The 12,650-nt window shown below is 39.0% G+C and overlaps 1 protein-coding gene across 41 annotated transcripts in view; it reads right to left on the reverse strand.

Moving 5' to 3' along the window:
* The window catches only part of Ktn1 (kinectin 1), a 137,708-nt gene that overhangs the window by 66,911 nt on the left and 58,147 nt on the right, over positions 1–12,650 (reverse strand). For all 41 annotated transcript variants that reach the window (XM_076931151.1, XM_076931158.1, XM_076931159.1 and 38 more), the window contains one exon: positions 743–1,296. In XM_076931151.1, coding sequence (XP_076787266.1) covers positions 743–1,265 — 523 coding nt within the window. In that variant the 5' untranslated portion in view covers positions 1,266–1,296. The remainder of the gene's footprint in view (positions 1–742; positions 1,297–12,650) is intronic.

Consider the following 12,650-nt stretch of genomic DNA (forward strand, 5'->3'; position numbering starts at 1 on the left):
AGAATTACATACAGTCATTCACTGTATTTCAATATAACCCACATACTTCTCCTGTATACTTGAAACACCTCTAGATTACTTATATTATACAAAGTTGATCTAAGTAAATAGTTTGCTGTACTGTCTATAAAATAATGGCAATTTTAAGACTGTCTATACTGAAAACAGACATTCTTTTATATACTTTCACAGACACAATCATTTTTCAAGTATTTTCAATATAAATGTGTACGTACACACACACACACACACACACACACAAACACACACAAAACTGGCCAGCATTTTACCAAGCTTTAAAATTAATGCCTGGCACTGCATACTCCAAGTGACCTTTGAAGTCCTGAGACCCAGATCATGTGACATTTTTCCACCATCAGGACTTATTATGCTAGCTTCTACAGCTGCTTTGTGACTCATCTCTGAAGGCCCAGTGCTTCCAGATAAATAAATGTTTGAAAACTGAATCAAACGTGAGAAACAATGTTTCACCTTTTCAACTATCACACTGATTACAAAGTGTTCACTAACATGTCACTGTTAATAACTACAAGCTACTAAGCCACAAAGTCAGTTTTATAAATTTCCAGTGAATCTTTATCTAGTAATAGGTGAAATGTAAAGTGTTTATTCCTGGTAATTTTTATCAGCAATTCATGCTAACAAAAGCAAACAGTGAGGTGAAAGATCTCTTTCAGAACCACTACATATAATCATGCGATGAGTTAAAAAGATTATGTACCGATTCCATTTTTAGACTTCTTCTGCCCCGCTTTCTTCTTCAAGGCAGCTGCTTCGGGGGGTGGGGCCGGCTGTTTTGTAACTAGGGCAGGTTCTACTTTTTTGCCTGGAATCTTTGATGCATCACTTTCTTTGATGATCTGCTCTTCAAGTGAAGGTTTTTGTTTCTTTTCCTTCTTCTTTCTTTCCCTAACACTACTGGAAGTTTCTGCCACATTCAATGGAGCAGGTACAAACTGTTCACTCTCCACGGGTGAAGCATCGGATAATTTCAAGTCCCGAGGTACATGCTCAGAATCAGATTCATGAAGAGTCCCATTCTGGATTTCTTTCTTTTTATTCTTCTTCTTTTCTGCCTTCTTTTTATCTGTTTTTGTAGAAATCAACTTTTGTTCTCTTTTTTGTTTTGCAAGAACTTCATCATATAATGTTTCTTTCATGAAAAGCCAGAAGAAAAGGAAAATGACGGTAATAACTACTGAAGGGATAAGGACAACGAAATACGTTGACTCATACAGCTCCATGGTCTTCTCTTAACGTGAACCTACGGAGAATCTAAATAGGGGAGGCAACACACACAAAGAAAACAGTCAATTATATAAATAAGTAAACTGCTAGCACCCTGCCCTAACAGTTAGCACTTCAGATCTAATCTGATCTTACTCATAACACAAAACAAGTTACCTTTTTAAAACATGGTTGTCACCCGCACCTGAACTATACTATAAGGGAAATGGGTGGCTAGTGACAAGTGCGGCATATCCTTCCCTTCTCACACCACATGACAAGACCCTAAAAGGGGTAGGGGAGAAGGGAGGGCAGGTCTTCTCCACTGCCCTCCCTCTTTTTGGCAGAGTAGGAAGTGAAAGATAGTCATGAGACGTACTGCTAAAAGTTAAGCCCAGAACACCCCGGAGTACTCTACCATACACTACACCTAAGACTCAATTTTGGTGCTTGTTTTAATACTTAGTTCTCCCTTTACGTATGTAATGCTAATATATACTACTTACAAAACATGTGAAAATAAAGATGTGTTAGCAATTACCAACATACTTTTGTCATTAAAAGTTGTAAACTTTTAGATTCAGTGGTGGTGGCACATGTCTTTAATCCCAGCACTTGGGAGGCAGAGGCAGGTGGATCTCTGAGTTTAAGGCCAGCCTGGTCTACACTGTAAGTCCAAAGCAGCCAGGGCTACACAGAGAAACCCTGTCTCAAAAACAAAAAACAAAACAACAACAACAAAAAAGGTAATGGAATACAGCAAAAGAACATGGAAATAGTAGTTAAAACACAGTGATTTGATATAGCATTTGACATTACAACACAAAATAGATGCTTTTCATAAATCCTCTGATCTTCATGCATGAAGCAATTTACCATGCAGTGTCATCTCTGTCTTCTACAAGGCTCTGCCTCAGCAGCAGCCCCCAAGATCTACTATCTGTAATGACTCAATGGATGCTTGAAGGTACAGTCTGATAACCTGGCCACATCTACCTCAAATACAAGACACCATATGCCTCAACTCCCAGAGTGTCTACAAAACTTAAGTGATTTGGGAGTTTAAATTCTAGACATCAGAATTTATACATATGTCTATATACATCTCCATCCATCCATTCTCAGGGAGATGTATATAGATATAGGTATAAATGTATCTATATTAGATATAAATAGATATATGGCTATATATGAATATATACATACATATATAAATGTATTCTACATAGTAGTTTATAATCTTATGTTACCTCCACTATGTTATGGAAAAGGGATATGTAACACAGATATAATTATAACCTATTGATATACTTACAATAATGCAAATTGAAGCAAATTAATTAATTTTTTCACTTTTGAAAAGATTTATTCTTAGCCGGGCGGTGGTGGCACACACCTTTAATCCCAGTACTTGGGAGGCAGAGGCAGGCGGATTTCTGAATTCGAGGCCAGCCTGGTCTACAGAGTGAGTTCCAGGACAGCCAGGGCTACACAGAGAAACCCTGTCTTGAAAAAACAAAAAAAAAAAAAAAAAAAGATTTATTCTTTATTATGTGTATGTGTGTAGGTGTATGTGCACTTAAATATAGGCGTCCTTGATGGTCAGAAGCATCCCATTTCCCGGAGAGGATTACAGGCCTGACACTGATGTGGAAACCAAACCTGAGTCCTCCCCAAGAGGAGCACACACTCTCAACCGATGAGCACCGCCCACTCCCAACTTTTGCACATTTAATGTACAATAAATTGAAAAAAAAATCTAACCTTTTTAATTAACAGTCTTGAGATAATTAAAAAACCCAAATTCTGAGACTTAAGATAGATCTACTGGTAAGCCTAGCAGGCACGAAGCCCTGGGGTTTGATCTTCAGCACTCCATAAAAACCAGGCTTTGTAGTTCAAACCCATAATCCCACCATTCTGGAGATGGTGCCAGGAGCATCTTACACTCAAGTTATCCCCAACTACACAGTGAATTCGAGAGCAGCCTGTCATACATTCCATCTTAATAAATACTGTTATTTTTAAAAGGGGTGGTCTAGGCATGTAAACAGTTGATAGTTTTGTTTGCCTACCATACATGATTCCCAGCAACTCATGAACTGGGTAAAGCAGCACATGACTCTAGAATCCCAGCACTCAAGAAGTGGAGGCAGGATAGTAACAAGTTCAAAATCACCCTCCCAAGTCAGACCAAAGCATGAGACCCTATCTCAACAGAAAAGAAAAACAAAACAAAACAAAAATCTACCTAAATGTGGAGCCATTGTTCTTACAGTTATTTTAGAACTTTGCTATAGTAGAAGGATTTTAACAAACTTACAGTGTTTGCATGACAAAATAAAGGAACCTGGGACAGTGTGGTGGCACATACCTGCAATCCCAGCATTTGGTAGGCTGAGGAAGAAGGATCAAGAGGTGAAACCCAGCCTGGGCTATATATGAGCCTATCTCTGAATGAATAAATAAGTAAATAAGTGTGTGTGTGGTAAGAGAGCAGCTTTAAGCTTATTAAAATCAACTTTGTCTTTCAATTAATTTACAGCTCATTTTAAAACACAGAGCATTCTTAATTCAAGTTAAACCAGCAATGATGTACATTTAAAGTTGAAACAGAATCTAAAAACAAAAGTATTCAATAGACACAAGATTAATCTTTGTGACTAAAATTAACTTTTCCACAAGCAATGTACTAAGATAAGATTTCACAAGTTCAAGGGTAAAACAAAACACATGCTACCTCAGTGGTTTTCAACCAGTGGGTCACAACCCCTTTGGGGTGGGGTCAACCAACCCCTTCACAGGGGTTGGCTAAGACCACAAGAAAACACAGATATTGATCAATTCATAACAGTAGCAAAATTACAGTTATGAAGTAGCAATGAAAATCATTTGATGGTGGAGGTCAGCACAGCATGAGAACCAAAGGATCCCAGCATCAGGAAGGTTAAGACCCAGTGAGCTGTTAAGAATTGACCTTTTCGGATAACTCATCTAATTTGTATGTCAATTAAACACAATCTGTTCTGTCACCTAAGTTAGCTACTGGTCAAGTGAAATGCTTTTAAAGATCAGTGTTTTGTCTTTTTGTTTTTAAGTATCTAAAGGATACATAAACAGCCTATGCCAGAATAATGGAGTTAGAAGAAAAATAAGTTGGTACACATTTCCAAGTTTTGCCTTAGGAAAATAAGCTAACATACTTAGCAGCAGACACAGAAGCTAAAAGAGTAAGCTACACCTGTACACCTATACACAAAATGATTCTTCCTCTGTGATCATACTGGCCAAGTCCACCCAGACAGAAATAAAAGGCAACAACTGCTCACGGCAAAGACCAAACCCCAGACCACAGAGGTCTGAAACCGCCCATGTGGCTCTACGCAGGTTCGGTTCAGTTTCTATGTCTGTTTTTAGATCGCACAGACCTGAAGGAATGGTGCAGTCTTCCTCTGGATTTTCATGGTTGTGGTGGTTTGACTATGCTTGGCCCACAGGAAATGGCACTATTAGGAGGTGTGGCCTTACTGGAGGAAGCATATCACTGTGTAGGCGGGCTTTGGGGCTCCAGGTGCTCAAGCTCTGCCCAGTGTGGAAGAGATAGTCTTCTCATGGCTGCCTTCAGCTCCTTCGCCAGCACCTTGTCTGCCTGCACAATGCAGTGCTTCCTGCCATGATGATAATGGACTGAACCTCTCAAACTTTAAGTCAGCCCCAATTAAATGTTGTCCCTTAAAGAGTTGCCTTGGTCATGGTGTTTCTTCACAATGGAAACCCAAACTAAGACAATGGGGGTTCCCTCAAAACTTCAACTTCCTTTTGCTTGTACTCAACGTGGATTTCATTCTGTATGTAGAGGACCACAATATTAAGACACATAGCTGTATCACTTAAAAACTGAAGACATAAAACACTCAGCATCAAGATCAACTCAGAGTTTGACTATTAAGACTACAAGTACTTGGGGGTTACTCATTTGATAGAGTGCTTGCCTGTACAAGGTTTCAATCTCTACAACAGTTTAAACTGGGTATTCTAGTACAAATTCAAAGCAAGCTTGGGTTGCATAGGAGTATCTAAAACAAATGGACAAAAAAAACCTAAATACTATGACTTTTGCTTAAATTCTATTCTACTAAAGTCAAAACTCCTAATTTTATATGATTAATAATAGATTCAGTAACTAGAACTAACAATAAAGCACTATTAGCATCCCTTGCCTTAAGATGTTAAGCTTTGACTTAAAAAGGCTTATAAAATATTCAGTTCTGTTTTGGTTATAGGTAAGTAAGTGTTTAATAAATAAGCATATATTTTGTCCATTAATATACCTAAAATTCACACTGCATCTATAAGCAAGTTATACATGAAGGGGAAAAGCTGGCAATAAGGGGCTAAGAACAAAATAAAAGGGAAGTCAGAAAAAAAGTACAGAAGAAAAGGTTAGCCCATGATGAGGTAATGGGAAAGAGGGTTGAGACAAAGTTGACAGAAACCCCATCTTTAAAATTTTTCTAAGCCCACTGTATACAATGCAGTGTGTCTGTCGAGCTGGTAATAGAGAGACTAGTAGAGGGCTCAGTCTGCGCCTAAACTTGGCAAAAGTGACCTATGTCCCTTTATTAGGCATGGAGTATCAACTATCTTTTCAACTTGCATGTGGTTATATGCAAGTTTTTACAGATTCTAATCTGAATGCTGCAAACAGCCAACAAGGGTAAATGACCAGGAGTGCAATGTGCACCGGATCACAAGAAATCAAGCCTAAACTTTGCTCCAAGCACATCCTTCAAGAAATTTATAAAATATCCTAACTATATCTTTACTACCAAAAAAAAGTATGCCCACTTTTGTTTATAAATAATTCCCAAACTCTCTCAAGGAACACACATCTTTGCACAAAAACCTTGCTCTAAGTAAGAATCAAAGATATGAACCCTGCAGTACATCTAAAGAACTGTGAAAATATTAAGTTAACAGTATAGAGGAGAGAGTCCCTCAAGGGTTCAGCACGCGCCTGGCATGCATGATTCCCACAGCACCACAAAACAAAGAAGCCATAAAAAGAAAATGAAAAACAGATAGAGAAATAAGATTCAGATGCTGTATTTCAGGGTCTGTATTATGAATGGTAACCATCTTGCCTTTAAATTCCATTCACTTGTCCTTCTAAAATGTATACATTCTCTTACAAAAACTGAGCTGCGTCACTGAGTTAAACTGAATTGTATACATGTCTTAGAAGGCACAAAAACTAGATTCTACTAGGAATATGTATAGAACAAAATGTTAGTGGAAGGAGAGAATTTTGGTGCAGCACGGCCATCAGGGAAGAGGCCAGCTGGGCAATGCAGTAGGACCTGTCCCAAAGATATTCATTTGGTTTGGTTTCGTTTGTTTTTGTTTTTGTTTTTTTGTTTTGTTTTGTTTTGTTTTTTGTTTGTTTGTTTGTTTGTTTGGCTTGGTTTTTCAAGACAAGAATTCTCTGGCAGTCCTGAAATTTCACTCTGTAGACAGGCTGGCCTCAAACTCAGAGATCCACCTGTCTCTGCCCTGCAAGTGTTGAAGGTGTCTGCTACCACACCCTGGCTAAAGATATTTAAATCTAAAAATAATTTTAAGAATTTCACAAACTACTTAACTGGTAAAAGTGTACGTGTGTATACACAGAGAGAAATGGATTTCACTGTTTTTAATAGAAAAACAAATTATTTCAATGTGAAATATCTACAAAAAAACATTATACAATTAACAGATTAAAGACTATAATATAGAAAAATATATTAGAGCATTTATACTGAACATAACCGCTACATAAACTGAGACTATGCATAAAAAACAAAAACTGTTATGTTTTTAGTCCTGGCTGTCCTAGAAGTAGCTCTATAGACCAGGCTGGCCTCAAACTCAAGAGATTCACCTGCCTCTGCCTCTCAAATGCTAGGATTAAAGGCATGTACTACCACACCCCGCTAAAAATTGCTTTTTGGGGGGAACGGGGATTCTTTTGGTTTTTTGAGACAAGTGTTGTTCTATGTATCCCTGGCTGTACTAGAACTTGATCTATAGACCAGGCTGGCCTCAAACTCAGAGATCTGCCTGTCTCTACCTCCCAAGTGACAGGATTAAAGGCATGAGTCACTACTGCCAGGCTAGGAATCACTCTTAATGTACAATATTACACTATTTTTGTAGATAAGGTCTTATAAGAGACAGCTCAGGCTGGCCACACACTCCCAAATATGGAATTGTAGGAATGAATAACACACTCAGCTATGTTATACTTATACAACTAAAGACAGAAATAAAAAATTGCTTGCCCATTGCTGGAGAGAAAGCTCAGCCATTAAGAGCACTGGCTGCTCTTCCAGAAGACCGCTGTTTAATTCCCAGCACCCACATGGCCTCTCACAACTGTGTGACTCCAGTTCCAGAGGATCCGCACCCTCACACAGACAGACAAGGAGGCAGAACATCAATGCACACAAGTTTTTTTATAAAAGAAAGTCTAGGGCTTTGCTGTGGGGAAAAAAAATCACAGGTTCAGAAAGAATCCATCATTTCTGATAACAGAATGATAGCATTCAAAAAATTGATTGCCCACATATTGAGGGAAGCTGAAGAACTATCATCATATACTATTAAAGCTCAACTAAATGAATGAAAATTGAATTCTGTCTTTTTACTGAGATGTTCACGTGCTCCTACATCTACTAACGTTTACACTTACTTACACATACACACACAAACCTACTTTTTTTTTTTTTGTACTTCACTTAATAAAACTGTATCAAGTGGATGATTTCCTGGAAGCCATGAAGTGAACAAATGCCTTTTTTTTTTTTCTTTTTTAACGTATAGGATTGCTCTGTTTTCATGGACACCAGAAGAGGGCATCAATCAGATCCCACTACAAATGGTTGTGAGCCACCATGTGGGTTCTCAGAACTAAACACAGGACCTCTGGAAGAGCAGCCAGTGCTCTTAACCACTGAGCCATCTCTCCAGTCCATGATGAATGCCTTTAATAGCAGGGCAGGAGGCAGATGAATCTCAAGTTCAAGGCCACCCTGGTCTATAGAATGAGTTTCAGGACAGCCAGGGCTACACAGAGAAACTTTGTCTTGAAAAAAAAACAAAAGAACAATTGGGGGAAAAAAATTATCAAAATGCAAGACTAAACAAACTAAAAGTAGTCCTTGCCCCCATTCTTGTATATTTACCAAATACAGGCAAACTGTCACATACAAAAAACAAAGCTATATATCCAAATACAGGTAATTTTCAATCTAAGAACATTAAATTCCTTCACTATAAAACAATGAAATGGGACAACTAAATGAATATACCTTTAAAAGACGTGCATGTTAATGAGTGAGCCCAGAGCATTCTCTTCAATGGACAAAGCTGTGCGGCCTACACAAGCAAGCTTACTGCATCCTGGTAAGCATCTGCAGTCTCATCCCCGAGCCTCAGCACCAGCATGCTGAGCAGACCACCACTGTTCCACGGTTCCTGTCCTTTAAGCCTACAATCCCTAATCGTGTGTTGCTTTTTTTTTTAAGGCAAATGCAATTTTTTAGGAAAATGGTTCACTTGTAGGCAATATGCTATATTGATAAGCAATGTTTATTACTGGTGGCCAAAATATCCAAAGACAATACCAAGGCTCAGCAAAAAGAACATTGCTGGAACTATCACAGCGCCTGTTTAAACTACAGAAGCCCCAGTGACAAATGCAGTATGGTACTCAAATAAAAATAACCGCGGAGACAGTTTAAGGTGTCAGAAACAAATCCGACCATTCACAGCCAACTATCAGCAAAGGTACACAAATACATACTGGAGAAAAGGCAGCCTTCTTCTGTGCTAAGAAAACCAGACAACCAACACTGAAACTAGAGCCATCTCTCTCACCCTATCTGAAAATCCACTCAAAACAAGCCAAGGACCTGTAACTCTGAAACTGCTAACAGAGAACACATCAAGATACAGATACAGACACAGGCACAGGCCGACTATCCATTCTATCAACTACTCAAGAAGGACTAGTGAGTGACAAATGAGATTGTATCAAAGAAAACACTTCTACAAAGCAAAGGAAACTGAAAAAGGCAGCTAGAAAAACTCAAGGAAATCTCTGCAGACTACTCATTCAACAGAGGATTAACATCCAGAACTTAGTCAATAACTTTAAAAAAAATACTAACACCAAAAGCTCATGCTGGGTGTTGGGGAAGGGTACACTATATATTGTTAGTGGAGATATCTTTGAAAATCTGTATGAGACCCTAAAAAGCTAAAAAATAGAACTAGCATATGATCCTGCTCTATCACTCCTTAAGTAAATATTAAAGGAATCAAGAGCAGCATACAGTAAAGATGCTTACATATTCATGTTCACTGCACCAATATCCATAATAGCCAAGTTTATGGAAACAACTCATGTGCCCATCAACTGATAAAGAAAACATGGCAAATACCGGTAGAAAATTCATTTGGCAACGAAGAAGGAAATCATCTCATCTGGAGGACACAGACAGAACCAGAGACAACCAAGTTAAATGGAATAAACCAGACAAATAAAGTATCAAGTATTTTCTCCTTGGTAGAATACAGGAAGAAAAACACAGGAAAATAAGAAGGGCAGTACAGGGAGGGAGGGAGGGAGGGAGGGAGGGAATGAGGGACGGAGGCAGGAACAGAAGGACAGAGGGGCAGATGAGGTAACAGGAGCATGCATATGATCAAAATATGAGGTATCTGTACATGAAAATGTCCCACTCATGAACAGTGTGCAAGCTAGCTTTATGTCAAATTTGATAGATGCAAGAGCCATTTTGAAAAAAAGATCCTCAACTGAGAAAATACCCCTACCAGACTGGCCTGTAGGCAAGCCCATTCCTGAGCTGGTGATCATGTGTGCTATTAAGGCAGGCTGAGCAAGCCATGAGGGGCAAGCAGTAAACAGCACTCCTTCATGACCTCTGCATCAGTTCCCACCTCTAGGTTCCTGCCTGAATTTCTGCTGTCTTCCTTGAAACATGAAACTGTTAGGTCTCAAAGAAACCTGGGACAGGTCTCACTCAGTCCCCGTGGCTCCTCCCAGTACTTTACCCCTTGATTCAGTCTGCTGGCCTTGTTCAGCCTGAACTCTACCAGATGCCTGTGAATGTTCTCTCCCTCCTGTCTACAATAAAAAACCTCCTCAACCAAACCTAGATCATATCTTCATTTTCATTCAAAAATAAACCCTTTCCTCCTCATATTGAGTTTGATCATGGCATTTTACAACAGTAATAGAAACCCTTACTAAGACAGATACTAACAAAAAGCAGACAATATAAAAAAGTAACTGGATAAATATGAATTAGGATTTCCACAAAATAAAAATAAAAAGTACAGTGGTAGTGGTGGCTCAGGCTTTAATTCTAGCATTTGAGAGGCAGAGGCAGATGGATCTCTGTGAATCTGCCACCAGCCAGGTCTACAGAGCAAGTTCCAGGAAGATCAGGGCTAGCTACACAGAGAAAACCTATCTGGAGGGAGGGAGGGAAGGAGGGAGGGAGGAAGGGAGGGAGGAAGGGAGGGAGGGAGGGAGGGAGGGAAGGAAGAAAATAATGAAAAGCAATCAAAAATTCAAAAATTAATAAATAGTTAAAATAGGTTCAAGGCCATGGGTATGAAGAGACATGCCTATAATACCACCACTTGGAGGGCTAATGCAGGTGTCCATGGAGCTTGAGGGCAGCCTGGTGTAGAAAGTGAGTGCCTGTATATCTCAAAGGACAGCCATTACCGTGCCTTCAATTAGAGGAGAAATTCAAACCAATAAAGACACAAGTACTGGAGTGCAACCACTTACACGACAAGGTAATTTTGTAAATTAAAAGGAGCCAAAAATAACTTTTTTTATTTTCCAAGATTCCATAAATGAAAAAAAAAATCACTTTGCACACACACACACACAAAGAGAGGGGGACCTGAGAGAGAGTAAAAGTAAAATTTTTTTTTTTAATTTAAGAAAACCTAAATCAGGAGTAGCAGTTCGAGGTCAGTCTGAGCAACCTGTCTGAGAAAAACAACAACCATACAAAAGTTTGTGTAGCAATAAAAGTCCCATATCTACAAAGCTGAATAGAAAGGAGAAGTTTCAGTAGATTCATACAAAGAGTCCCACTTACAGAGGAAGTGGACAAAAGGAACAAAGCAAAACAATAACAACAAAAAACTGGCTTAAGAACAAAGTATCCACACAAGCCTGGAAAGGCTAAGAGAAGCTCAGGGCTTCAGGGCTAAGAAGCTAAGGCAGCAGGGCTGGATGAAAAGCTCCTCCAGCCCCTCCGTCCTCCTCCTCTCCAGTCCATCACAGGAAGGCAGGCGTGCAGGTTAAGGATGGGGAGATAAAGAACTTCCATAACCCTCAGTGTTACCAAAACCTGAAACCTGCAGGGCTCCTTTCAACCTACAGAGAATCACTGCTTAGGCCTGGTTCCTGGGTAAGAGTGAAGAACTTCCCCACACTTTCCAGTGAGCATGTAGCATATGCATTTGTGTCCTATAAACAATGTTCCCACTGAATCTCAGAAAACTACTGAAATTACAAATGTACTCAGATCAAAACAAAGAAACGTTCTGGGGCTGTAGCTTAGTGTTAGCTTGCAGTCGCTGGACTCAAACCAGTGCCCCCTCTAAAAAAAAAGGAAAAAAAAAAGTAAAAAAAGAAAGGAAATGTGGACAAGTACCTTTCCTTAGCAGTAGAGACTAAGACCCTAGGCCTACTATGAGGTTTACTCACGATGGTGCTACCTTGACCAACCCTGAATGCACTGGCATCTCCCTCTTCTGCAAAAAGATATGACTAATGTCTGCCAAAATCTAAATGTAGGAAAATAAAACCAAGACCTTTGAAGGATTGGAAAACTCCAGGATTTTGAGTTTTCTACCAATATTTTCATTCTACTTTAAAGAAACCAAAATTAGAAGTTATAGATAATGCTTTTAGAATACAATCGACAGAAGGAAAAATCAGAAAACCCAGTTCTAAGAAAACTGATAAATAAAAAGATAAATAAAAGTCTAAATAAAAGATAATGTATGGATTAAATGTTAAATGCCTTAATATAAATATTGAATGTGCATGTTTTGTCTTGGTTTAGCTTGGGTTTTGGCTTTTTTGAAAGAGTCTCACTATGTAGCTCTCGATGTCCTGGAACTCACTAAGTAGACGAGGCTAACCTAAAACCTGATCAGAGATCTACCTGCCTCTTCTCTCCACCCAGACCCCCTGAGATTCTGGGATTAAAGGCACATGCCACTATAAGGTACATATGCATTTTAAGTCCTTGTTTTAAGTAACTTTTCAAATTAACCAATGGTCTTGATTATATGGAGTAACTCAG

This window comes from Arvicanthis niloticus, chromosome 3 (assembly GCF_011762505.2).
Source record: "Arvicanthis niloticus isolate mArvNil1 chromosome 3, mArvNil1.pat.X, whole genome shotgun sequence".
Lineage (NCBI taxonomy): Eukaryota > Metazoa > Chordata > Mammalia > Rodentia > Muridae > Arvicanthis > Arvicanthis niloticus.